The sequence below is a fragment of the Lissotriton helveticus genome, chromosome 4_1 (assembly GCF_964261635.1).
Source record: "Lissotriton helveticus chromosome 4_1, aLisHel1.1, whole genome shotgun sequence".
In the NCBI taxonomy this organism is placed as follows: domain Eukaryota; kingdom Metazoa; phylum Chordata; class Amphibia; order Caudata; family Salamandridae; genus Lissotriton; species Lissotriton helveticus.
This window is the reverse complement of record NC_136063.1, coordinates 2137084978-2137111611: the sequence shown is the minus strand read 5'-3', so window position 1 is coordinate 2137111611 and position 26634 is coordinate 2137084978. Positions and strand designations below refer to the sequence as shown.

The following is a 26634-nucleotide window of genomic DNA, read 5'->3' as shown; positions in this document are numbered from 1 at the left end:
CAAATAAAAACAGAAGTATGTCCTGCTTGCACATGCTCAGTATGTAGGGACAAGACTATACCGTTAACTTTCAAAATGGTGATTAAGGTAGGAGCTTACTCCTTTCCTATGCACTAACACCACTGGAAATTCTATAGAATAATTACCGAGCAACAGGATTAAAACTGAGAAGTTTCCCCCTAAAGTGCCTAGTGCTGATAATTTAAAAGCTCAATGCCCTATTCGTAGCAGGCATCTTACAGTGGAAATTCCTTGCAATTCCAATTTCCAATTTAAAACATTTTCAAAGCGCAACGTTCACCGTACGGTTTCTTGGCGCTAATGAAGGTCCGGCAACTGAAGCAGAATAAGCAGTCAAATGACAAGAGTGAGCCAGTTTACACGGAAAAGGCCTGTTTGAAAAGGAACGTTTTGAGGTCTTTCCGAAAAGAGACATAATGAGTGGCAAAGCGTAGGTGGTCGGGAAGGGAGTTCCAAAATGTGGGAGCCAAGATAGAGAAATTGGCTCCACCCCACTTTTTGCGCTTAAAACGTGGGATTTGAAGGAGAGACTTGGAAGAGGAACGAAGCTTTCTGGAGGGAACGTATTCGCTTATCAGCGAGGAGATGAAGGCAGGGGCAGTCCCTTGGCGGGCCTGGAAGGTCATGCAGCCGGTTTTAAAAAGGGAGCGTTCCCTGACAGGAAGCCAATGGAGCTCCCTAAGGAGGGGTGTGGAGTGATGGTAACGTGGGAGACCATAGATAAGCCGGGCCGCCTGGTTCTGTACCATCTGGAGCCTCCGCAGGCTGTATGCCGGGATGCCGTTGTAAAGGGCATTGGCATAATCCAGCCGCGAGATTACTAGTGCGGCCATGATCAATTTGAGTGCCTGGGGGGAAAAGAAACGGGAAACAGTGCGAATTGTTCGGAGGGTGAGGAAGCAAGAGGAGACTACGGAGCTAATTTGTGCTTGAAGGGTAAGATGGTTGTTCATTTTGACTCCCAGTGTTTTGACCGTAGCTGATGGTGTGGGGGCGGGACCAAGAGAGGGGGGCCAGAAAAGGGAGTTCCAGGGACTGGACGAACCACCAGTGAGAACCAACTCGGTCTTATCCGGGTTCAATTTGAGGTGGTTGTGGTTCATCCAGTCCCTGATAAAAACCATAATGGACTGGAAGTTAGAGACAGAGAGAGAAGAGGAGGATAGGTCAAAGATGAGCTGGAGGTCATCTGCATAGTTAAATACGGTGACCTCCAGCTGCTGAAGAGCGAAAATAAGAGGAGAGATGTAAAGATTGAACAGAAGGGGAGAAAGGGAAGAACCCTGGGGGACACCACAGGTGACGGGGAGTGGGGTGGTCGTGAAGTCTCCTAGCCGAACCGCCTGGGTGCGGCCCCTCAGGAAGGAGGAAAGCCAGACCAGGGCTGATCCCTGAATTCCAGCCGCCCTGACACGGGATAGTAAGATGGTGTGGTCCACCGTGTCAAAGGCGGCGGAGAGATCGAGGAGCACCAGCGCCTGGTATTGGTTGTGATCCATTCTCTTCCTGAGGTTATCTAGGACCGATACCACAACTGATTCGGTCGAGTGCCTGGGGCGAAAGCCAGCCTGGCGGGAAGCCAATCCCCCGTTTACCTCTACATGGGCACTGAGTACCGCGGTGACATGGCGCTCCAGCACCTTGCCCAAATAGGGCAGCAGGGAAATGGGGCGGTAATTGGCTGAGATGGACGGGTCAGCGCCAGGCTTCTTCAGGATGGGCACTATGGTGGCTGATTTAAGTGCAGGCGTCACGACTCCCTGGGTTAGGGAGCTATTGAGGAAAGTGATGGGGGGTTCGGGACAGAAGGAATAGATTTGTTGCAAAATTCGTGCCGGACAGATGTCTGCCGGAGAGCCCGATTTTACTTTAGGGAGAATCTCCAGGAATACTTCCTCAGTGAGGGGGGGAATGGAGGTAAGACAGCATTGAACGGTGGGAGGGGAAGGGTCGATAAAGGCAGACGAGGGGGGAGGGATGTTGGCCTTGATGATTACAATCTTTTCTAAGAAATAAGTGTTTAGTTGGTCGCACAGAGACTGGGATGGGGGAATTGCATATTATGTAAATATACTATCACGTAGGAGTGAAAGGCAGAATCAAAGTGTGCTAGTAGTAAATATGAGTACTTCATGAAAATGGCAAGCTGAGCTTGGAAAATGGATTTAATAACAATTAAATGCTGTTTTTTTCGGGAAAACATAGTGCTTTAGAAAAATTAAACCGATGATAGGCTTTTGTTTGAAGGAATAGAGTTTCTGTTCCAAAATACAAAACTTGTCTGTCAGCAGAATGTGCAGGTTTTTTAAAACTAAAAAACGTGATATTTGGGGAAAACAACTGAATTTCTGACGGTCAATGTTTAAGTGATAATTCATGCGGAGTTTGGTTCACTTAGCGCTGCTTTTTTCATGAAAAGCAAACCATGTTAGAGAAAGCTATCAGAGAGGGAGAAGAGAGAGAGGAGAGAAGGGCAGGGCGGAGAGGAGAGGAGAGAGGGGTGGGGGGGGATGCAATGAGAGAGAGGGATTGTGCAAGGAGATGAAGGGAGAGGGGCTGGTTTGAACATTTTTGCCAGGGCTTCCATTGTTCGCCAGTCCAGCCAGCCCTAGCCACAATTTCCCATGGTATCAGACTCTCTGCTCGAACAGGCCTTCTCCCAAAAAACGATTCCGTAGCTTTTTTAGCTACATTTTACTTAGTGAGTGCTCTATTGTGAAACACCCTACCGATATTTTTTTTTATTTGATCTGGATGTCACTTCTTAATTATTTTAAAATTCCCAATCTTGATTTAAGCGCTCAAACTGGAGGAGGTCACCTCGTTATTAGCCACTCCTCACTTTTATAATGCCTGTAAACTACAACATTCTGTTCCACACCTGATTTTAGGATGAAAGAAAAGATCTAGAACGTCCTTGTAGCTAAAGGATTTGCATTGGTTGCCGATTAGTCAGCGCTGTCTTTTCGAACCTCTCTATCTTTGCTACTGTCCTGTGAACATTTCTGCTCCCTCTTCCAGGTTGCTCTGCTCCTCATCTGTCAAATATGTGCAAATCCCCAAGATTCGCAAAACGAGAATGGGTGACAGATCTTTTGCTTATCTAATGGCCAGAGTCTGAAATGATCTTCCTATCGCCATTCAGTTAAAAGATCTATATTTTGGCTCAACAGCCACAAAAGCGCATAAAAGAATCATACAATGCATAGATAAAACACGCTTTATTAGTTAAAACACACAAAGCAAGGTTCCCAAGAACGTTTTTGTTGCAGTTGTCTTTAGTCAATGCAACCTTACATGCATCAGTTGCCCTTGGTTCTATAAAGCTAAAGGTGTAAATAAGATAGATAAAAATGAGATTCAAAAGTGGGCAGTGCCAATCAGGTTTTAGGCAGCAGGACCCCAGCGAAGAGAGTTAGTGCGAGGTGTGTGAATCATACGTCACGCATCAACCCTTTGACACTTGATTGCTTCTCAAGCTAGGCACATATTTTTAGGTATCGCTGGCGAAAGCAGCGTGCATGCGCTACTCTCGTCATATGAGAGCTTCTTGGAATCAATACAGATTCCAAAGCTCTCGGAGGCGGAGTTAAAGCCCCGCCCATCTTCCTCATTCGCTGGCATCATCCTGCATGCAAAATGCAGGCTCAAGATTGAAAAGGAGGCTTCTTAGTCCCTCCTTGTTGCCACCTTGTCTCCTTTTAGCCCCGCCCACCGGGATTGGATCTCTCACTTGCGGCGTCACACACTCTCCCTCCTTCATTAGCTGGGACGCACTATGTTTTTCACACAACGCCGACAGCTTGTTCTCATGGCCATGTTTAATCAATGGTTTAGAAGGTTGTGAGCAATTTTCTTGTACTATTCCTTCTGAACGCATTTCCGTGAGACACAAAGAATTCACCGCAAATACACATTTGCCAACGGAAAGCCTGGCACCACCTCGCATCAGATCCATAAAATATGATACGTCTCTCAGTATGGAGTGGGGGGGGCTAACGTATAAGTAATCGCAAAGTTGAGCCTGAACCGACATAACTTAGATGTGGGACTAGAGTCTCTTCTCGATTTCTCGATCCACCATTCCGTTTGTATAGTTCCACTTAAACCCCTGTCGGGCTCTGGAAACCGCGGATGTTAAGACAGGCATTATAGGGGCAGCTTCTGCGTGGGCCCCTGGTTGCCTCTTGTGTTTCTGCGAAGACCGTGGCCGTGTAGGAAATCAACAGCGACAGCCATGGCTCTCATCATCCGGACCCAGGCGCAGCGTGAAGATGGGCACAGGTGAGTCCAGCGATCGTTTAATTACCCTACAATTAAGGCCATAAGCGGCCCGCAGATTGTGTTACAGCCCAATACCTTATGAGAAGCTGCATTTCAAGGCTCGCCGTACACTGCCCTAGTGAAGTCACGTCGTTTGCGTCATAGCAGAAGTGTGACTTAAGTACATAGGCATAGCTTTGTAAAGAGTACTCTGCCTGTAGGCATATAAAATGGTCAGCTCTGTTGTGCTTACGCTTTCGAAAGAACACTATTGGTGGGAATGTATGCGCTTGATTGGATAGCATCCTGGTTGAACTGGCATTGGTAGCCTTTAGGACGATTGCCTGGGAATTTGATATCCCTAGTTGTTTGATTCGTTATCTACTTTATATCGTTTGCCTTTGTAGGGTTAAGAGCCAGTGTTAGAGGCTGGCACTTCTCCAAACTGAATCTAAGGCTGTGATGAGTGCATTACTCAGAAGTACAACAAATGGGCTTTCAAACTACTGAAATATATGTTGAAATGTTTGTACAGTCGACTTATTAGCAATTTAAATGTGTTAGGAAAAATGTGATACCCTACAGTCTTTCATTTCACACTTCGTACAGCAGGTTAGACAGTTCACTATACAAAATCCTGGAATTCTGCAGTTTGTGAAGGAAAAGTAATTGCAGACTGACTTCTGACCTCTGTCTCTGAACACAGAGCAAATCTGACAAGATAAAAAACAAGATTTAAAGTCATCTTTATTGCCCCTTCATTTTCTGACTTAACAGAACACCTGTTGTTTGTCAACTCGCTCGACCTGATAAAATCTGACACGCTATAGCGAGTAGATTTTTCGAGCCCTGGTATGGCTTGGCCTGTCATTGTAAAACAGGGTATGGTATGTTATGGCTTGTCACTGTATGATATGGTATGTCATTCTATAGTCTGTATGGTATTGCCTGTCATTGTATGGTATGTATGCTATTGTGTGGATTGTCATTGTATCGGATGGTATGGCCTATCATTGTATATTATGGTTTGGTTTGGTTTGGTATTGCGTGTCAGTGTATGGTATGGTATAGTACTGTACAGCACGGCCTATCAATGTATAGTATGGCCTGTCATTGTATGATATGGTATGGTATGTCATTGTATAATATAGTGTGGTACAGTCTGTCATTGTATCATATGGCAAGGTACGGTTTGACGTATATTATCATATGGTATATCCTGTCATTGCACAGTATGGTATGGCCTGTCATTCTGTTGTAATGCATGATATATTATGAGTCGGAATAGCATGATCTGGCCTCATGTATTGTATGGGATGGCTTGTCGAATAATATGGTATGGCTTGTCATCATATTGTATGGTCTGTCATTGTATAGTATGGCCTATCATTGAATAGTATGGTGTGTTGTGATATGGTATGGCCATTAAAAATGCAATAGGTCTTGCCTTTAATTAAGTTAAAGATATTTGCTTTTCTATACAATACCATTAGCAAAGCAAATGGCTTTAACTTAATCAAAGGCGAGACCTATTGCATTTTCAGTGCTTGTTTGTCTAAGTCTTCAAATGCCCACAAGGAAACGGGTGAGAGCAAATATCAGCGGCTTGCTAGTGTCAGTTCTTAGTGTCCTTAGGGCAGCTTTATGCTCTCTGGTGCCCAGATTCCGGCACAGCAGAAGTATCCAGCAACACCTACTATTCATATAAGCCTTTCATTTAGCTGAGACTCTGCTTCAACTTAGATAGCTGTTAAAAACCCATCTACTCTCTTCTCCAACAAACTGCTATTTGCCTCTCACCACTGCTGTCTTAGTATCTAGCACGAGGCCAGATGGTTCCCGAGTAATAATGTGCTTTTTAAAATCCATAATCAATCAATGAATCTATCAATCCAACGAAACTATAAAGAGGTGGTTCTGAAAACAACTGCTTCAGTAGCCAATTTCATAGCCAGAATTGTGAAATGCTCCATTTTTACCAGATTTTTAGTTCGACAAATTTAACATACAATGAAAAGTCTGTTGATTGTAGGAATTAAGACTAACATATTGAAGCCACATTTACAGAGGAGTAAAGCACATTACATACGGGATAAAGTACCCCCTGTCTGACACTATAAGGATACTGCAATTCACAGACGAGTTCTACAGCCATATAGGTCTGCGTGGCCGAAGGTCGAGGTCCATTATCAGGCAATGGAACTCTGAAGTGACTTGCAATATTCTTTGAGAGAGTTGACACAAAAAAAGAAGATTCCCAGTTCCTATAATGCACATGAGTAGCAGCTGCGATCCAGACTCCGAAGAGTTTAGGAGATGGGCAGAGACGCACACAATGAAAGAAAGGTCAGTTACATTTGAGGCTACCTTACCATTTTCGTTTACCCCATTAAGCAGAATTGCACTTGGCTCTGGTGTTACAGCATCCTTATCTTGTTGGTCATCCATCAATTTAACTTCTTGCTGTTCATTCCATGCCCCGCTGCATCTGTCCAACCTACGAGATTACAAACGAAAAGGGTCAGTGTACTACAATCTTCAAGATCAGAGTGTAAATTCAGCAAGATTAAGGAAAAACATCCAGTATGTCGGTTGCTAAAAAATATGTACCATTCGTCTACATATGTATATTACCATAAATATATTTTCAACGTTACTCAATGCAGCTGCTTATAGTCAGGACATCATACAAGCAGAAGATTAAAAGGTATCCCTGAAAGAATTGCTGTTCCTGATGGATCGTGTTTCAGTGGAAGGTTGCACATTTAAAATTGCTTCTAATTAAGCTAGGTGTGGTGATTCAGTGGACAAATGCGTACATTCCAGGAATAGGAAGGCTAAAAGTTAAGTTGTATCCTCAGATTAAATGTGGGAGCCGTGCAAATGCATGTTACAATATAGACTGGACATGGTTGGCATCAGTTGTATTTAGAAAAGCTCCAACCTTCCTAATAAATTTAAAATTCAGATTTAAAAAAATATTTGGGTGAGAATTAAAGACAATATTTCATCATTTGTATATTTGTTTGATGAATTCTTGATTCTGCATTTTGTGTGTATTATTTTGCTGTTCAAATCATTGAAAATGCTTAGGTCGGGATCTCCAGCTTCCAATAATGACTCAGTGGGGGTCCGCAGATTCCAATAATGATTCAGTGGGGGTTCCTGAGGTCCAGTAATCATTAAGTGGGTGTCCTCAGAATTCAAAAGGTTAAAATCTGGCAGTATACACAGATGAGAGCCATGAGGCTCCACATATACCTTCTCGCTATTTATTGGATAGTGGGCAGAAGCCAAGATCTATTTACCAGGTCTTCCTTACTTCAGAGGATGGTGTGAAGAATGTGAGTGGCAGAGTGGCGGTTTTTCGACCCCTGTGCTCCTCCCTTCCCTCTTTTCGTACAGGACGACTGTGGATGTGCCACTTGACCCTGTATGGGCCAACACTGACTACCCCCTACGCTGCAGGACACTGAGGTAAACAGGAACACTACGTTCCCCTTTCTCAGTGTCACTATCTTGATTTCACATGTGAACTTTATCGGTTGAACCCAAGATGGACATGTATACGAGGTCTTAGTTGCTATGAAACACAGATGTAGATTATGAGAGCCTGTTATCTATGATCTCAAAAACCACCATACCCCAAAATGTGGGATGCTGGACACTGCAGAAGAAGTAGGACTCTACTTGGCTGTGGGAGACATTTGTGAGTCCATGAGAAATGTACATTGCGTGATGTCCACACTATAACTGCCCTGCGGTATGGTAAACTCATATCATGCTGGTACTTTCTGTATACACTCTCAAACTTCAATAAAGATCTACTGTGCAAAAAAAGGGTTAAGAGCCATGGAAATAGACAATTTAAAAACAATTTTCACAGATATTTGTTGAAAAGCCATTGGTGTCCCAAGCCAGTGAAACCAGATGTTCCCCAGGAATTCATCCCATTTTTCCAAAATGTGCAGTTGGTGCCCTCATACTCCTGTATGTCAATAATTTCTCCACTGTAACAGAGCCAGTATTTTGTCATGCTACTGGTACTCCCTTATAGAAAGAACAATGGGTGATCCATATGTCAAAAATGATATCTGGTATGCAAGGCCAGAATGTATTATGGTTGGCTTCCCTCCAAAACTTTACGACATCTCTGCACTCCCTATTGCCAAGAATTACTTTCAGTATGCCAACACCAGCATTCTGTCAATGGTGCCCCATATGGCAAGAATTAGCTAAGGTGTGCCAGTAGCATTTTGCCCTAGATGCCATTTATGTGATGAATTATTTCTAACATTCCAACACCAGCATGTTATCATGGAAACGCCACATGGCAAGCATGACCTCCAATATGCCAGGTACCCCTTATTCCAAGAATTATGTTCAGCCTAGCAACCCAAAGCATTTTGTCATGGTTGTCCCTTATAGTACGAATTACTTCTAGAGTGCCTGTGCCAGCATTTTACCTTGGGTGCCACTTATGTCAAGAATTACCTCTAGTTTGCCAGGGTCAACATTTTACCCCAAGTGCCACTTATGCCAAGAATTACCTCCAGTATGTCAAAGCCAGCCTTTCGCAGTCAGTACATCATATTTCAATTATGACCTCCATTATGCCAGGGCCAGAGGTAGACTCACAAGCTGTCACTCACTCATACTCACTTAGAGTTAGTCACTTACACTGATTCTACGCAACTCACTCATTCTCTCTCACACTCATTGTCATTCACTCATGCTCACTTGAACTCACTCACAGTTACATACTGGCCCACTCATTCTCGCTCAGTTACACTGACACTTATTCTCACTCACCTTCACTCAAACACACACATTCTTGACAGATTTTTTTTGTTCACTTATATTCATCTGCCTATCTCAATTTGACTCACCTCCTCAGCAGCTGGTGCAGGGACCCTCGGAGAAGAACACAGCTACCCCCCCCCCCCGCCTCAAGCACTTAAGCAAGAAACTGAAACTTGAAGTCAGCACACCGAATACAATACTCACTATGCAGGCTTCAGCTTTCTACCTATTGGTTTTTCTTTTCATTCTCTCCCAACTCGTCACAGGTGGGGTGAGGTTAGAGAGGCTTCTGCACCCACCCCACCCTATGACAAGAACGGATAGTGTGAAAGGACACGATAATTGGCGGAGAGCCCTGGTACTGCAGGATGTAAGAATAAAGTGCTCAGCACTACCTGTATAGGTGATGCTGCAGTTTGTCATAAATTGGGTGTTACCTAAGTGAGATAGGCCTTTGAGGACAGGAATGGGAGTTTGCCCGCCCTACACAATCTGTCTGATGGCTGTTGTAGGCACATCTATACACCTACACCAGCCATCAGGCAGATTCATACCTGCCTAAAGACAGACCCATGATCCTTACTAATAGCAAGGGTCGGTATTTTTTTTAATAATATCAATACCAAATAATAGATTATTATTCCATGTTGGTATAATAAACAAGTATTGGCAAAGGCAGTAGGTCTCAGTTCTAAAATGAAGAGTTATTGACTAAAGTAATGCTTGTTTTCCTGTCGTTTAGTCACCAACTAAGCCAAAGAGTTCCCTCCGTCACTTTACCTTCACAGGTACCGAGCTGGATGAGGTGATTGGTGTCTGTGTCGCTCAGTGCAAACACTTTGGCGAGGTTCCCTTCCCTGTTTCGCCCCTTCTACTTCCTGATTGTCTCAGAAGGAGGCCGGAGGCTGCTGCCAACAGCTGTGCCATACAGGTATCACTAACACCCGCTTCATTCTGGGTGAAATTAAAAGATTCACTATGCCTGATTTAGGTTGGAACTTGCCTGCCAGGGAGCTGGCAAACAGACAGGTCTGAGCCAGCAGCAGAGTCCGGGCGGCTCCTTTCTATGATAGACAACGGTGCAAAGAGGGCACTGTGAAAGAAGCCATGATGGGGGACCCTTGGCCCAGCAACAGTGAGACTGAAAATGCATTAACCACATCGCTGCTTAAGAGTTTCCCCTGCTGTGCTGGACATCAACGAAAACGGGTGTGGTCATGACGAGCTCAGTTCGTCATGAGCACCTGAGAGGTATATGCCATGACGAGCTCAGCTCGTCATGAGCATGGAAGGGGTTAAAGGCTGGTTGATGTGAAATAGAGTACATCCACGGTGGTCATCCTTGAATTATCATGTTTGAATACATACGCTTGCATTCTCTTCGACCTTATTTGGATCCTATATATTAAAATTAATTAAGTCCATTCATAGATGCCCAGCATGCATGTTTGTGCACGTGCGAGCAGCCATCTTAGAATGGTCAGAGAAAAGTATTAAAATGGAATACAAATAGCAGGGGAGGGAATGCCATGTAGGAATGGGCAGAGGAGCAATGGAGGAGAAGGGGTACATTTTAAAAATAAAATAAAGACAAGTGAGACCGGGAGAGTCAGGGGAAGCAATTAACAGACAAGTTAAGAGGGAGGAAGCAATGCAAGAAGTGAAGGGGCGGGAGATGTAGCGCACGGGGGACAGCAAGAAAACGCACCAACTCCAATGGAGTGCTAAATGTTAAGTAATAAAGTAGTTCCTTCAGCGCAAGCAACATCAATAGGTGAAGGATACAAGTTAGCTGAACAGAATATTGTGAAACTGAAATGCTCCTGGGTGGGACAAACACATTTGTGGGGAAAAAGTCATCTAATCAGGAGCAGAGAAGTGAAATGGAAGACAACGCCATCCAATTATGAGCAAGGGGCTGACCCAAAGCCCACTCTATGTATAATAAAAACAATAAGTATGGCCAATAGACAGCTACAGCGGGTTGTAGTTGAGAATTAAAAAAAGGTCAGGAAGCAAGGACCGTGGAGCTCCAGTGCCCACAAGAGTGAGCCAGCACTGCTTGCAAAACCTTTGGTTGGTTCTCAGCATCTACAGCAATTGCCTTGTTCTTGCCTGCATAAAGGTTCAGCCAGTGCCTCGTGTCTCTGAGTGTTACCCTCAGACAGATCAAAAAGACAACTCCGGTCAGATGGTGGGGAGTGGACGTTCTAGAGTGGGAATGCAAGAAGGTTTTGCACACATCTCTTGTAAAGGACAGAAGTAAACCTCTTTCATGGTAGAAAAATGAAGGGACCCTCCCCCACAATTAATGGCATTCTAGACGCAGGGATCCGTACACAGAGAAAAGTATTTAACCTAAGTTGGAAAGAGAAAAAATGGACAAAAGCGCACATGAGAAAATTGTTTCCTATGACCAAATGTACACTATGTACAATTAAGCATGCTGTAATAGACTTGCATGGCCTTATATACACATTTACAAAAGCTTTCCAGTAGTACAGCCTGAAACCTAAGACTGACACAGGTTTCCATGAATACCCTGGGAAACAATTTTAATTCCAAAAGTTCAGAAATCTGAATCTATGCAAGGTTGTAAACTTGTGTGTGGGCAGGTTTTCCAATTTTCTGAAAAATCAGGCCCATGCAGCTCGCTTGGGCGGTCTTCTTTAAGACAAAAAAAAAACTTTCCATGCTGCGCCCTCCACCGGGTTTCGCGTCTTCTCTCCTGCTCGCCTGTGTCTGACTAGAGGTTGGAACAGGAAGCAGGGAGCCAGCCTCCCACCCCTAAGCCAATCACAACGAGCACCGTGTCACGGCGCTCAGCCAGGGGCTTGAGGGGTAGGCATGTTCTCCATGCAGGCTGTAATGCAGCCTGCATGGAGAACAGTGAAGTGTGCATGACTGTTTTGGGCAGCCCGAGAAGGCCAAACAAACAGTCACTGCACACAGGAGTGTTCTACCACTCCTCTCCTGTAGCTCCGCCCGCCCCTCACGGACTGCCACAGCAGGAGGAAAAAATAAAATGATAATAACGTTCTGTTATCATCATTTTATTTTTTCCTTTCTTTGCTGCTCCTGGCAGTGAGGCGACACTCCTCCGCCTTAGCGGAGGAGCCGCCACTGGGCCCATGTAGGTGAATATGCAAAAACTCATAAGATGTGATTAGATCACTGAAATTATTTTTAATTGGTCAACTTGACTCCCCATTGGGCCCTGCTTCAGATCAGTAGTGAATGGTTACCTTAATACCACTGGCCATTACATGAAATTAGTACGGCCATCTGAAACATGTTGCTGTTTCTTTTAGAGAGAATCATTTGGTGGCTAGTGCAAAAACAAGACTGCTAAAGTAATCAATTAAGTGAAGCCAGCATCGTTAAGCTGGCGAAAAAGAAAACCCAACCGCTAAATCATACTTAACGCGTCTTAACTGGCGTTTGAAAATGCAGAGTGGTGTAAAAATAATCTATGCCCAAAATCGATGTTTGACTGATTTTCATATGCCGAAGCTTGAATTAATTTGGCAGCTACATTAACTGCAGCTTTGTGAAGCACATCCAGAACAGATTTATCTTTCTATTTAAGAAAACAGATGCTTGGGCTTTATGGATACGAACGAGTTCCAAAAAAGTGACTTAATTAGTATTGCAAATTGTACAGAACTATGGTTTATCTGCGATCATTTTTAGTACTGCAATTTTTAAGGCTTACCATTTAGAATGGATTGCACCACTGCCTTGAGTCATCAACATACCAAAACCACATTTACAGAAGAGTAAAGCACATTACATATGGCATAAGGTACACCCTGCCATTCAGTATGGGAACTGCAATTCACAGAGAAGTTCTACGACCATATAGAAAAACAATGCCGAAGGTTGAGTACCATTATCAGGGCTTTTAGAATGTGGCAGGGGGTATTTTATTCCTTATAATACATAGTCACTCCATAAACAATATCACAAACTGCCTAAATACTTGGGGGTCTATTACGATGGCGGGCGGACATCACCCTGGGAAATGGGACTGCCCGCTATGTGTGCGACGGTCCCGCATGTGCAATTGGGATGTGCCCGCCACACTGGTGGGCGCATTCTGCATTTTTTGCATTGTGGTGGGCGGTGCTGTCAGCAGCACCCGCTGCAATCCAAAAAAGGCACTTGTGCATTTGCATGCACAATGTGGCAGGCACCGTGCGGTGCCTCCCACGTCGTCCATGCAAATGCAGGGGGTACCATAGGTACCCTCCATGTGCCCCCCCCCACGCCCCAACATCCGCCCCCAACTGATAAAATCTACATGCCTTTCTGTGCGGCAACGCCGTCACGGAAAGGCTGCTTCCCGCTGACATTAGCGGTGTCTAGCAGACACCGCCACCATATTCAACCCTTTTCCGCCCGGTCGACTCGTGGACCGGGCGGAAAAGCGGCAGACGGTCTTCCCATCCGCCGCAGTACCCCCTGCCATCATAATATGGTTGGGGGGAAATGGGATGGCGGGCGGGGGATGAGGTCGGGCGGATCGCCAACTCCATGTGGGCGGTGGCGATTCGCCCGACATCATAATAGGTGTCTAACTCCTTCATGTGAAAGAAATTGTATAGTTGCAGACAAGAATAATGAAAGCAGAATCTGTAATCTGAAATTAAGCACATCAAAAGACAGTAATCTGAACTTCCCGCTTGATTTCAAGCTGTTCTTGCTCCATAGCATGGAGGAGATCGGTGGGAACTGATACAAACAGCACCTTTTGTTTTTGGGCCTCACGCTAGCCAAACAGGACTTCGCCCACCTGTTGAAAAGGACATCCCCGCCAACAATGGGCGGGTGGAGGGCAGCTATGGACAGATGCATGGGGGCAGAAGTTGCGGTTTATCAGGTGCGCGGCTGCCCACAGAAACATAGGAAAATATGGTCCTGCTGGGCGACATACCGGGTTATAGACTTGCCCCCTACCACCATCAGACCCCATTGAAATCCGGCCCATACATCTCCCCGACACTTAGATACCCTTGGTGAGCAGCTCTGTCGTCACTACATACACACGTGGACATACTACGTTCAGTGAACTTTGTGGTACCCTGTGCCAAGTTTTGGGGCCAGATGTAGGTAATCCCAATTTAACTATTCTTAAATACCGAATTTTACCGATTCAGTATTTAAGAATAGGTAAATGGGATGTAGATACATTTTCGGTAAAAATTACCGAATCGGTAAGATTTGGTATTTACCGAATCGGTATTTACTGATTCAGTAATTGCCATTCATTTCTATGGGCCTGGAGGCCCATAGGAATAAATGACAATTACCGAATCAGTAAATACCGATTGGGTAAAATGGGGGACACATTCAAGGGTGCCAGGGTGTCACTTTGACACCCTGTTGCACCCCTGAATCGTGCTTGTGTGCAGATGTGGCACACATACATGCCCTAATATATGTCTGCTACATGGCACAGTTGAAAATGCACCGATTAGCATTTTCAAAGGTATTCCTTATTTACCACCAACTTATAGTTGGTGGTAAATAACGAATCCTAAAATGGGAAAAGCACTCATTTGAGTGCTCCCTACATTGCAAATTCGGTAATTTACCGATTAGGTATTTTAAGGAATCGGTAATTTACCGATTCCTTAAAATACCGAATCGGTAAATTACCGAATTTGCAATTTAGGCCACCTACATCCCAAATGCCCAATACCGGTCGGTAACAGCCGAAATTCGGTAATTTCGGCCGTTACCGACCGGTATTGGGCCACCTACATCTGGCCCTTATTTATTGAGTCTGCAGGCTCGCAGGTTCACAGGTTAGCTTGCTGTTTAAAAGTAACTGGTACTATCTCATTCGAAATGTATCCATAATGTATGCTTAGAGCTTCGCCCACTATGTACCACTAAACTAAATACATTTTATTATTAAAAAAAAGACAGCAATCTGTTCCAAAAAGATATTCAAATCAGGTTTATGTGAGTCAGATTTAATGAAATGCCATAGCTCGTGTAGAATGTGTAGAAATATGCAGAGAGGTTCTATATTTCATGTAAAGACATATAGCGTGCTTTCCATTAATATCCCCTCTCTGCTGATCCCTGTTTATTTTAGAAAAACAGATCTCATGTTTGTTGCTTAAACTGTAAATGTAATTATGCTCTCTGACCTCCCTTCCGCTTTCGATGCTGGCAGCAAGACATTGCAACACTACTGCAATAACTTAATAAATTTGAGAAGCTATGTAATTTTGTTATTAAAGGAGACTAGAGATGTCACAATTCAACTGCAATAAGGAAATTAGAGACATGTTTTTTAAAGCGGTGGGAGGTTCACATGAATTAGAAGAGATTAACAATGCAAACATTGCACAGCACCTACTCCCATGCCACGTTGTGGACGCCTTAAGTGTGATCCTAAACATGGCTCTGTAGAAAAGGCAGCATAGTCCAGGGGTGAACGCCGAGGTACAGTGAAGGTGGAAGATGGAAGAAGAACTGCTGAGGATAACAGGCATAGAGGAATCAGGTGACAGGCATTCTCCAACAGATGGGATGACAGTAACGTCCACTGCGGAGTATGGGCAGCTATCTGTGAGAACAGCTGGGGTGGGACAGAACTTTAATGAAGAGGTAGAGTTCAAGGTCATTCAGTAAAAGCAAGGTATTGGATGAACAACAGCAACGTCTGTTGAGGAAATCCGGAAAGACAGTCAAATTCAGAGGTATATTGGTCTACCACGTGGTCTAATAACCATGTGTCAGATTTGAACGTGCCAGTCCAATTGTGGCTAGCACTCAGTGGTGGAGAATCTCCACCCAATCATATGCACTTCAATAGATGTGCATCTCGGTGTCCCGATTGGGAAAAAAAGGCTACAGGTAAAAAAGTTTTTTACTTGCGGACTTTTCTTTTGGCACGTTCAAATCTGACACATGGTTATTAGACCTATATATTCTTCTGTTTGCCCATTGGATTACTAGAACTATTTCATCCGCTGTTGGGAGTGCTTTTCCTACATATTATACAGAGGGCAGCAGTGGACACATATATTGGAAAGTGCCCTTATCTTATGGTGCATTCGAGTGATTTTGCCTGGCGCTTCACAATTACATTGCCCTGAAGAAGTCCTATGGTAGAAAGGACAAATGCGTTGGCTGATGGTTTTTTATGACCAAAACAAATATCAATAAAGAAGAAAATGAACAAATGCATTGCATTTACCGAAGCTTATTTAACCTAATTTTGCTATCTTGATGTCTGTTTTCTTATTTAGTTATATGTCCCTTTGACAGTGGTGCAGCTCCGATTTTTTTGTTTTGCTGTCAATTATCCCTATGTGAAGGGAGGCCCTCTTTGGACAAGGCATTTTCGGAGATTTGCATACAAGATTGCTTCGCAGATTTAACATCTTGGTGATTTACGGTACGGGTGCTGCACAGTTGTTCTCGGGCCCATTGTCCATAATTTGCAGTTTATATAGAAAAGAGCAATCAATGGGTTAATTGAAGGTTCGCCACAATGAGGCACGTGTTGCATCGGTTAATCAAAAGGCGTTCACAATGAAAGACACGATCCAATCATTTTACAAGAGGCTTTAACGGTGTTAACGGTGACTCTTGCCCTGGGAGCCCATGCAGCTCTTTCACCCTGGCCAAATTATGGTCCAATTTCCTCAAACCAGAAGACGACTTGCAGTGACCATCTGAATATGGTCTAATATAGCTACAGATTGTCTGGGAAGGCAGAATTACAAAGGACCAAGCACGAAAAAACAAAGGCGTTTACCACCATGTCCCTGTGAGAGAAATAACCCTACGATGCTTTTAAGATGTATACAGATGTATACATATGTCAAAAATGCATAGAAATGCACAAAAACTCAAAAGGTGAATAAGCTATGAAAGAGAAAACACGCCCCAAGACTCCTAGAGGATAGAAACATGCTTTTGACACCCCAACAATTTGGGGAGCTAACCATGGTAAGATATGGGACACGTAGTTAGAACATTTTCAAATCACTGAGGATTAAGAAGTGCAAGTAGGTATAATAATGTATCTTTCTCCATCACATCATGCAGGACTCACTAAACTGTATTAGCTATCATTTATAAGTCATTGCCAGATTTATACAACGTGGAGCGAATGCGGTCTTTTAAAAATGTAAATAAAATGTTATGTAAACATATTTTTAAAATGGGGAGCCAAGAACACTTGTGAGTTATTCAGGGCTCCTACATTTTTCACCATTTCCCCCGGGGCATCACAAGGGCCGGTAAAGCCTGGCCGTGGAGTGGAATCAGAGGTTAGGACAGCTCTTTGTCCGAAGTATCTTCGATGTGGAAAGACTGACCTTCAGGCAGTTTGCGTTCATTCACCAATTAGTGGTGTGGAAAAAACACAGCTGCAGGGTCCTGCTCTTGGTTGGTGAGCAAGACCTGTGTGTCAAGTTGAATAGCAATCATAAGCCTAATATAAGACCCCTGATACGGCCACCATCTGCAATTTTTCTTACCAATAGGACTTTAGTTTCAAAACCCGGGTAGAAACTGGCTTCTACATGGTCAATGACTGACTTCATCTCTGTGAACTTTTGCAATGAATTCAAGTCAAAGTAAGATCTGATGTATGTTTCATAATGGAAAGGTATGCATTTAAAAAATCTGTTCTGTGAAAGATGTATACATGACAATATATTACCTGCTAAATCTCCCGCTCTCGTTTCAAAATCCCTCTCAAGGTTTTTGGGTCTCGCTGAGTCAGTGCGCATACGCTGCTTGGAGAGACATTTAGTAGCAGCTTTGGGAAGTGCTCCCAAAGCCTCGACCAGGTTGCTAGAACACGCGCAAGCACGCGTGTTGCTGCGCGTGCGCATCCTTTGCGTGTTTTAGCGCTTCATCGCGATCACTTTCGCTTTCCAAGCGATCGTGATCGCAATGACTTTACTTTTTTTTTTTACGAGCGAGGCCGCTCACTTCTAAAATGTTGGATTCCTGTTAATGCTTGTTCTCTCTTGTAAGTGCCAGGGTTGTCTTCCTTTTCTCACTATGGTCATTCAAAGTTGCTGGTTTTATATGCCACTGTACTCCTTTCTCCTCTGTAACAAGTTGAAATCCTCGAAAATTCCACTCACCTGCTCGCTATGCCTATTTTTGGTAGGGCGAGAACGTTTAAGTAATTACTAATCCTCTTGGGTGAGAAGACTACTCCAAGATAGCTAGGAGCAGTACCTGTCATGCCAAATACTTTTGGATTAAAGTATGAGGCTGCGGTGTCTCAGTGAGAAGGCTTTCTTCAACAAGAACTAAAAAAATACTTCATGCTTTTCATTGGCTGTCCTTCACCCAGCTGCACTTTAAATGCAGAATCTTAACCCCGAAAGATGGTCTGCATATCTTCAGGATGTAAATGCTATAACTGGGAGGTTGGGGGAGGGGGTGAGGGGTGTTTGGGATGTGTGAGCCTCTGACTGTTAATTGTGCCCCTAAATTTGCTGCCATGGCTTAGCGCTATGACCCTCTCAGATTGTGGCTTCAGTGGCTCTTTATTCCACGGAGAGGAGAGTTCTTGATAAACTGTCAGCAGCTGTAATCTGCCGTTTGTCACCCTTCTGCCATCTGCTGTGGCCAAAAGCACATTGTTGCCGTAATCTAATCTCTGCCTCGCTTCCTTCCTCTTTGGCTTCCTTGATCCTCAGCACTTATTGAGTGGTAACAGTAGACAGCCCTCACCCGCCAAAAAAGTCATCAAACAAATGAATGCAATACCAATTGAGCAGAGTGCGTTGCCAACCAAGGCTCTTGCCCCCCTGGACTGAGGACAACAGAGCCAGGCACTGTGTCATACAGGCTCTCATGCTTCCTGGTGCATTTATTGAAAGACATGAAATCGTGAAATGCAGGATATTCTATCCCAGTCATACAATTACAGAGTGTGATAATTGTCTACTTAAACTAAACTGGTAAACAATGGCAACATATCTGCCTGAAGTCTAGCCACCCTTCCCTGTGTATCTCTTTGAGCAGAACGGTGTGGGGATTCTGAGACCTCTTTGCTTTGCCCGTTATTTAATAAGAAGTTGTTGAGTCTCTCTAAAATCGTTCTGTAGTTCGAGAAGCCAATCATGTTAACATCAAAACAGCTTTACATTATACTAAGGTTTTATAATGTCATATTTAAGTGTGATTAGTGTCATGCATTGCTCATTTCGAACTCTCCCTCTTGACTTTCACATACCAAGAGTATTGGGGGAAAGGGCTCAAAACCTCTCTCTCCGCCAAACAATAGGAGGGTATTTTTACACTTTGCTGGAGGCAACACGGGGAGGAGGGCACAATACTACACGTACTTTGGACATGCCTGACGCTCCAAGAATACTGGGGCAATTTACTACGCACCATATCACAAACTCAAAGGGAAGGCGTTTATATTTAACAAAATGAGGGACCTAATGTTACAATACTTGAATGATAATAATACAGGCTTGTACTGCCCGATAGGATTACGAGCTTCTTTGGGACTTTTAGATAGCGAGAAATATACGCCAGCTCGCTCATCGAAATATCCAGAAGCTAGACTGGAGAGGGGTAGTCAACCTGGACTCGTGCACTAAAAGCGGTCACTGCGAAAGGGGGTATAATAGGCAGAAGTTCAGTACTTGAGGGAATAGTTGGGTAAATGTTTAAAAAAGAAATGCCTGTCCAAAGTTATGTAGTTTCACTTCAAGCTCAATAAAAATAACTCAAACTTAGTGTGACTGGTGTATTGTTCACCGTGTACTAATTTCACTCACAGAAAAAAAGGACACAGAATTTTGGAGGATTTATTATGTGTGCCAATTCCATACCAGCACTGCTTATTTCACTGATGGAAAGAAATCAACATCTTTCACGAGTGAGTTATGCAGCCAAACTGCTGTTGAACTCTTGCCGATGGATGGCAGGTTTTTGAGCCATTATGATTTTTGTAAAGTTGTAAGCTGACGTGGCTCACTGAAATTGCCTCCAATACACCCAGGGCCGTTGAGAAATTAGGACAAAGGACAAATCTAATATAGCACGTTTAACCCCTACCGCGCTACCGCGTTTTCCCGCTGTGCGCTGAAAATAAAAAAATGGCTTGTTTATGACAAAGCCAGCTCGTCATCCGCGTAGCGCAGGTAACGCCCAGGAGGAGCTGGCTTTGTCATCAGCACTGAAGGGGTTAAACCTTGTGTAACATTCTTTCTTTGGATAATTGTCCTTAGGAAAGAACTGAAACTTTAGGGCTTCTGGTGATTCAAAGAGGACACATGCTTGGAACCTAAATAAATAAGAAATAAAACAAGCATTGGCATAGCCAATAGGTCTCGCCTTTGGGACTTTATAAGTATTTAGTAATGCAGCACAATATCCTTAGTGCAACAACATCAACTGTTGCATGGCTAAACACTTATAAGGTCCCAAGGGCGAGACCTATTGGCTATGCCAATGCTTGTTATAAGACTGGCAGTTTAACACACTATTTTGGCCAGCGAAATGTGGGCCGGAGAGAAGGCACTAAATAGATGAGCTCCAGACCAGGTGATGTGTTCTAAAGTGAAGCCTGGGATACACTGGATTTCAGGTACATAGGCTATATTACAGAGATCTGACATAACCAAACTGACTTACATGGTTTTAACATTTATTATTTATTAATCTGACCATCAAGGCGATTGGATCAACTGATGGTAACTAGACCATGAATAAACAAGACCAGCTTGTCTTTTCAAATCTAATTTTATTAACTTTATTTTTCATAAAGAAAAAGCATTTACGTTTTAGAATCTTTATTTTATAAGCAATTAAGAAAGCAGCATTTTAATAAGGAAATTAATTAATAAACTGACATTTTCAAAGCAAGCTCAGAAACATGAAATATTAGCAGAATAACAGTTTCCATTCCCTAAATATATTTCCCTGTCTATTTCTCACTTCACCTAGAAAGAAAAAATCATTTAAAGTCTGCTGTCCTTGCATGCGCCAAAGGTCCAACAGCATGTCACGTCAATCAGGAATCGGAAAGGAAGAGCCTTTTTCCCTGCTCATAGTGTCAGGTTTTATACCTTTCTTTCTAGCTAAACTTTCTACATTTTACATTCTTTTAAGCAAATCCGAGCTTTTCATTGGCTGTCCTGTGTCAGTCCATGATAAAATGCATTAGGTCATCTCCGATTCTTGACCAAGTCCAGGCTTCACATAAGCCCTATTGTCTTTCATTTCCACATCTTTCAACTTCCTCAAGAAAGTAACTTTTCCTCGAGTATCGAACATTTACTTCCTAACCTTGGCAGACACTTTACGTTTCTGTCCTTGAGCCTTTTCTCCATGAGCACGTTCAACTCAGCCAAAGAACTGCTTTTTCAATTAACAATGACAGTGCAGTAAAAATCTTCACAGCTACGCATGTGCAAAGACTTCACTCTGGACAAGCGTTTGCGTCTGCAGCTCTGTCAGCCATGTTTTCTGAACCACCTTTAGGCCTCACTTTGGAAACTATTATTAAACAAACATAAGACATCAATTAATTAAAGAATTGAGACCCATTCTGTTACCCACCCCCTTTACTAATTAATCCTGTTAATTATGTTACCTAGCAAAAAGCACAATCAGGCAGCATTATAATTACTTTTCCTTTAGGAACTGCACGAACTCCATGAGCTTTCGTCACAGAAAGGACATAACATAAGCACACAAAATATGCACATGCCATTAGTTAAACAGCCGCATTTAATACTGACAAAGGTTAGTTTATTATTTTTCTTTGTGTTTGCAACATAAAGCACATTAGTTTATCCCGCGTGTATTGATGAATGTATTCTTAAACTAAGTTGATTAGTAATTTTCACCACAAGCTTATTAATTTAATTACTGTTCTGGGAGATTAACTTCACAAGTTTGAACAAAATCTTGTTCTTCACCTTGCTTCATCACCCCCTTAACAGAGGGAACTGCACTAATCCAGAATAGTTGCCTGGATCACCACCTGACGGACCTGCTTGGGAAGCAAGAGAAGGATCTTCTTCCAGACCATAAGTAAAAAAGGAGGGGGAAGTCTGCAAAAATTACTGAAAAGCTCCAATGACTCAATTATAAGGAGTATCAGGAGCACTCCCACTCTCAAGGAGATAAGGCACAGCAATTCTTTGCATCGCTTATTAAGCTGGAGATGCTTGGGCAATCAAATGATTAACTGGGTTAATCTACTAATCACTAACCCCTTGGCCAAATTATGAATAAGACAAACGATTTCTAAACAACTGAAATGTACAAGGGCACCTAACAGGGATGCCCTTTGTCTCCAATGCAGATAATGAAAACAAGAGGAGATGGGGAGGAGGGACTACTGCTAAAAGACAGTTTGCATAAAATATTGATTTATGCAGATTATGTGCTGTTATCTCTATACATTGGAAGGGCAGAACTAGATGTCATAACTAGGGTACTAGTAGAATTTGGGCAAATATCTGGAATGCATGTGAACTGGGCTAAAACATGCACTTTCGTGGTTAGACCAGATGATGCTGTCTTAAGTGCCCCACTGATGGTGAAAGGGAATTGATGGGAATGGTGGCCATTGAGGAACCTGAAAGTACAGGCTTAACAAGCAGATGCTGCCACACAACAAAAAAATAAAAGCTGTGTAGAATTTTGGAAAACACTACCTCAATTAGTTATGGGCTGCATTAAAACGGTTATGCTCCCTCTAAACCATTTCCCTGTATTGCTGATTTGGGTCCCTAAATCCTACTTAAGATAATTTGATGTACTGCTGCCTCACTTGACATGGAGTCCACATAGGTGCAGGACTGCACAGAATAAACTGAGACTGCAAGAGGAAGAGGGAGGCCTAGGCCCCATGATTTATGGATTATACAATCTGGCTACCCAGGCACAATGGATCACCAAATGAGTGAACGTGGCCTGGATAGTGTTTACTGAGACACAAGAAAACAAAAGGAGTCTGGCCACTTACTCACAAACACCGACTGTCCTGCGTTGTATGAGGAGGGAGGAAATACACCCTATCCTAGTGCTACGTATCGGTGGTGTGGTGCTGGGGATTGTTTTGTCTTAACTAATTTCTGGGTTGGGATAACTCATCACCGTGAAATCTCTATGGGATGAACTGACCTGACATACCAGAATGTTGCTTGCTGAGCTGCTTTATGCACCCGAAAACTAAGAAGGTGAGCACCTGATTTGCTAGCAGTTTGTAAATGGGTGAGACTGCTCTATCAAGATCCGTTGGTTCAGGTGCGAGTCAATGGGGTGTTGTCACAGCAATTCCACTTGCCGAGAAGCACGAGGCAGAGCTGCCCCCTGTCTCCCTTATTATTTGCCTTGGCCTTTAAGTCATTGGCACACTGGATCAGGAGGGACCCTATGATATGGGGCATTGAGGCACCAGGGGGCTGGGAAGATCACATATCGCTATAAGCTGATATTTTATTGTAACCTATTATTCATATGCCAAAGTACTCCATCTTTTTTACCTATTCAGGAGTTCCTCAGGGTATACCATCAATTGGGCCAAATGGGTGGTGTTTCCGCTGGCGGGCCTCCCCCCTGAGATTGCTAGTGCAGTGCACGGCGCCCATAGTCACGGAGGGCTTCAAATACTTGGGCATTCAGATTGTTCGGAATCAACAGCCGTTCCTGGAGAGGAATCTCATCCTCCAGCTGGAGAGACTCCACATGGATGTGCAAAACTGGCGAGCCCTGCCGCTGTCCCTTGGGGGGAAAGCGGCTCTTTTCAAGATGATGGCCCTACCGCACCTGTTATACATTCTGCAAAACACCCCCTGTCCCATTCCACTGACGGTTTTCAAAAAGATTGCTCAAGATACACAGGAAATGCTATGGCAGGCAGGCACACCCAGGATAGCACTGCATAAGTTGCAAAGAGTGGTATATGATGGAGGCTTGGCTATAACAGATGTTCGACTTTATTACTGGGCATCACAGTTGTTAGTAGTAAAAGATTGGGTCTACGCGGATAGAGATGAGCCAGCGTACAGGGTAGATTGGGACGCCATGCCAGCAGGCAACTGTGAGCCGCTGATATACGCACGAAAGCATGACCCTAAATGGCCTCCACACACAGCAGTAGTGCTGGCATGTTGGAGGGAGGCCAATCGGGCACTGGGGTGGCAACATAAACTGACCAGCAGAACACTGCTTTGGTCAAGTGCCGGGCTGAAAGAGGTGGCCTCCTTACAAGGCTTTGCAGGCTGGAAAAATATAGGAATAGGGCGGGCCCCACTTCCAATTGAGGATCTACAACATGAATTTGACCTGCATGAGACACAGAGATTTAACTACCTCAGGCTCACACATGCTCTACTGAGACAATTGCATGGCGGAACCTTCCTGACCATTCTCTCTTCGAAGACAGACTACTCATTGATCCTATCCCTGAAAAAGCAACCTCAACAATATACCAGAAGCTTATGAATAACCTGCTTGACCCTCTAACAACCTTAAGGGCTGCTTGGACAGACGACCTGGGTAACATCGATGATGAGGAGTGGCAAGAGGAACTCCATGGCCTAAGGAAAATAGTGATAAGAGTACGGTTCCGACTGGTCCAGCTCAGGATACTGCATCACTCCTATTACCCCTCGACGCTTTTACATAAGATTGGAAAGGCATCATCACCACAGTGCATCAGAGGCTGTCAGGGCGAGGGTATTCTCTTTCATACCCTGTGGGAATAACCTAAGATTGTGCAGTTTTGGTGCAATGTCACAGCAATAATCACCAGAGTAGTGTAAACGGATGTTCCGCTTGATGCAAAGTGGCTTCTCCTTAGAATTAAGGGAGAGATAACCTGGCCCAAATATGTAAACATCTGGCTCACGTTGGCAGCGGGAATCGCGAAACGTAATATTGCCAAAGGATGGGAAGCGCCACTCCCCCCCTCAGTGACTGAGTGGGAGAAGGACCCGGATTGGTGTCAGAGGGAGGAGGAAACGGTGTATAAAAGTAGAAGGTGTGCCAGGAAATGGGAGAAGGTGTGGACACCATGGCGTGCGTATAGGGGGTCATTGGAGAGCCATGAAGCAACCAAAGGGGCCCTAGCTGACGGTAAAGGGGTGGTCCCTTAACTGTACATTTCCATTGAATGCATAATGTTGTCCTCTCCACCCATCCCCATATTCTCATAAATTATGTGTTGGAAATGGGATCCCCGGCTGGCCAGGGCTTTCGCCAAAGTCAGTCAGAGACCACCACACCCAAGTCAGGGCAAGGGAGTTACACGCCAAGATAACCCCTACTCACCCTCTAGGTAACGTGGCGCGAGCAGCAAGGCTAAACTTGGAGGCGATGTAAGTTAAGTATTTGCGCATGCACCCCAGCAACAACTCCCAGGGCCCACCACAAAGGAAACACCACACAAGGTTATATAAAAATAGGATGTATGACGTTACTCCGCATACCGTTACAACTACCTACCATTACAACGCGACCATTACAACGCATACCATTACAACGCATAGCGCTTTGGGGTGCTGGATAGTGGTAAGTATAATTTACTATTCTAACTCCAGTCCCCGTGGACCCTAGGGAAGGTGTTGGATAGTAAATTATACCATTCCCTATCCTATAGCGCCCCCCAGCGCAATGCGTTGTAATGGTATGCGTTATAAAAGTCGCGTTGTAATGGTAGTGCGGAGTAACGAATGCGTTGTAACAGGTGCATACCATAAAAATAGCCTTTGTATTACACCAAAACACATTAGATAAAACACACACTTTACAATGTGCCAGAGGCACGGGCAGAATTTACAAGGGATTATTTACAAGACAGGGCCACCTGGACCACTGTCAGGAATCAGAAGTAGCACTTTCAGAAATAGCACTTAGTAGGTAAAATATAAATGTACTTTAGCACCAAAATAGCACACAACCAGTAACTACTGGTAACAGGACCTCACTAGCGCCACCTGCACTAGGGAGAAAACAACCACCTATGTATCACAATACCTGTAGGGGTGTAAGAACATACACATGATGCAATGCATAACATTCATTCAGAGGTGTATGGGAGGAAAACACATGATGCATCACAATACATTCAGAGGTGCATAGAACAATAATAATTGCGCCAATCTCACAAGTCACCACCTGTGACTGTCCCTGTGTCCCAATGTCAGGGGCCTAAACGTAGCAGTTGCCCACAAAGTGCTGGGCAACTGGTTCAGGGAAAGTTAGGGCAAAGTTGGAGCCTCTCTGGGCTCAAGAACCACCACTGTGGCACTGCGGAGCCTCACTGGACTCTCAGAACAAATGGGCAATGAGCAATCTGCCACCTCGAGCCTCTCAGGGCTCACAGCCCTCACTGGGCTGTTGGGGACCCTCACGGGGGAATGGCACCCTCAGAGCCTCTCTGGCTCAAAGAACAAATGGCCCCCAGGAGCCTCTCTGGGCTCCTCAACAATTATGTGGGCGCCGGGGCCCCTCACGGGGGACCCTCGACCACGTGGGGCGCTTCTGTGGGAGTCCCCACCTCTGGGGGACTCGGGAAGCAAC

General features: G+C 44.2%; 1 protein-coding gene across 1 annotated transcript in view; it reads right to left on the bottom strand.

The window, feature by feature from the left end:
* NEXMIF (neurite extension and migration factor) overlaps window positions 1-26634 on the bottom strand; it is a 1312151-nt gene that overhangs the window by 83819 nt on the left and 1201698 nt on the right. Inside the window, exon 5 of the mRNA XM_078688836.1 lies at window positions 6657-6781. Coding sequence (XP_078544962.1) covers window positions 6657-6781 — 125 coding nt within the window. The remainder of the gene's footprint in view (window positions 1-6656; window positions 6782-26634) is intronic.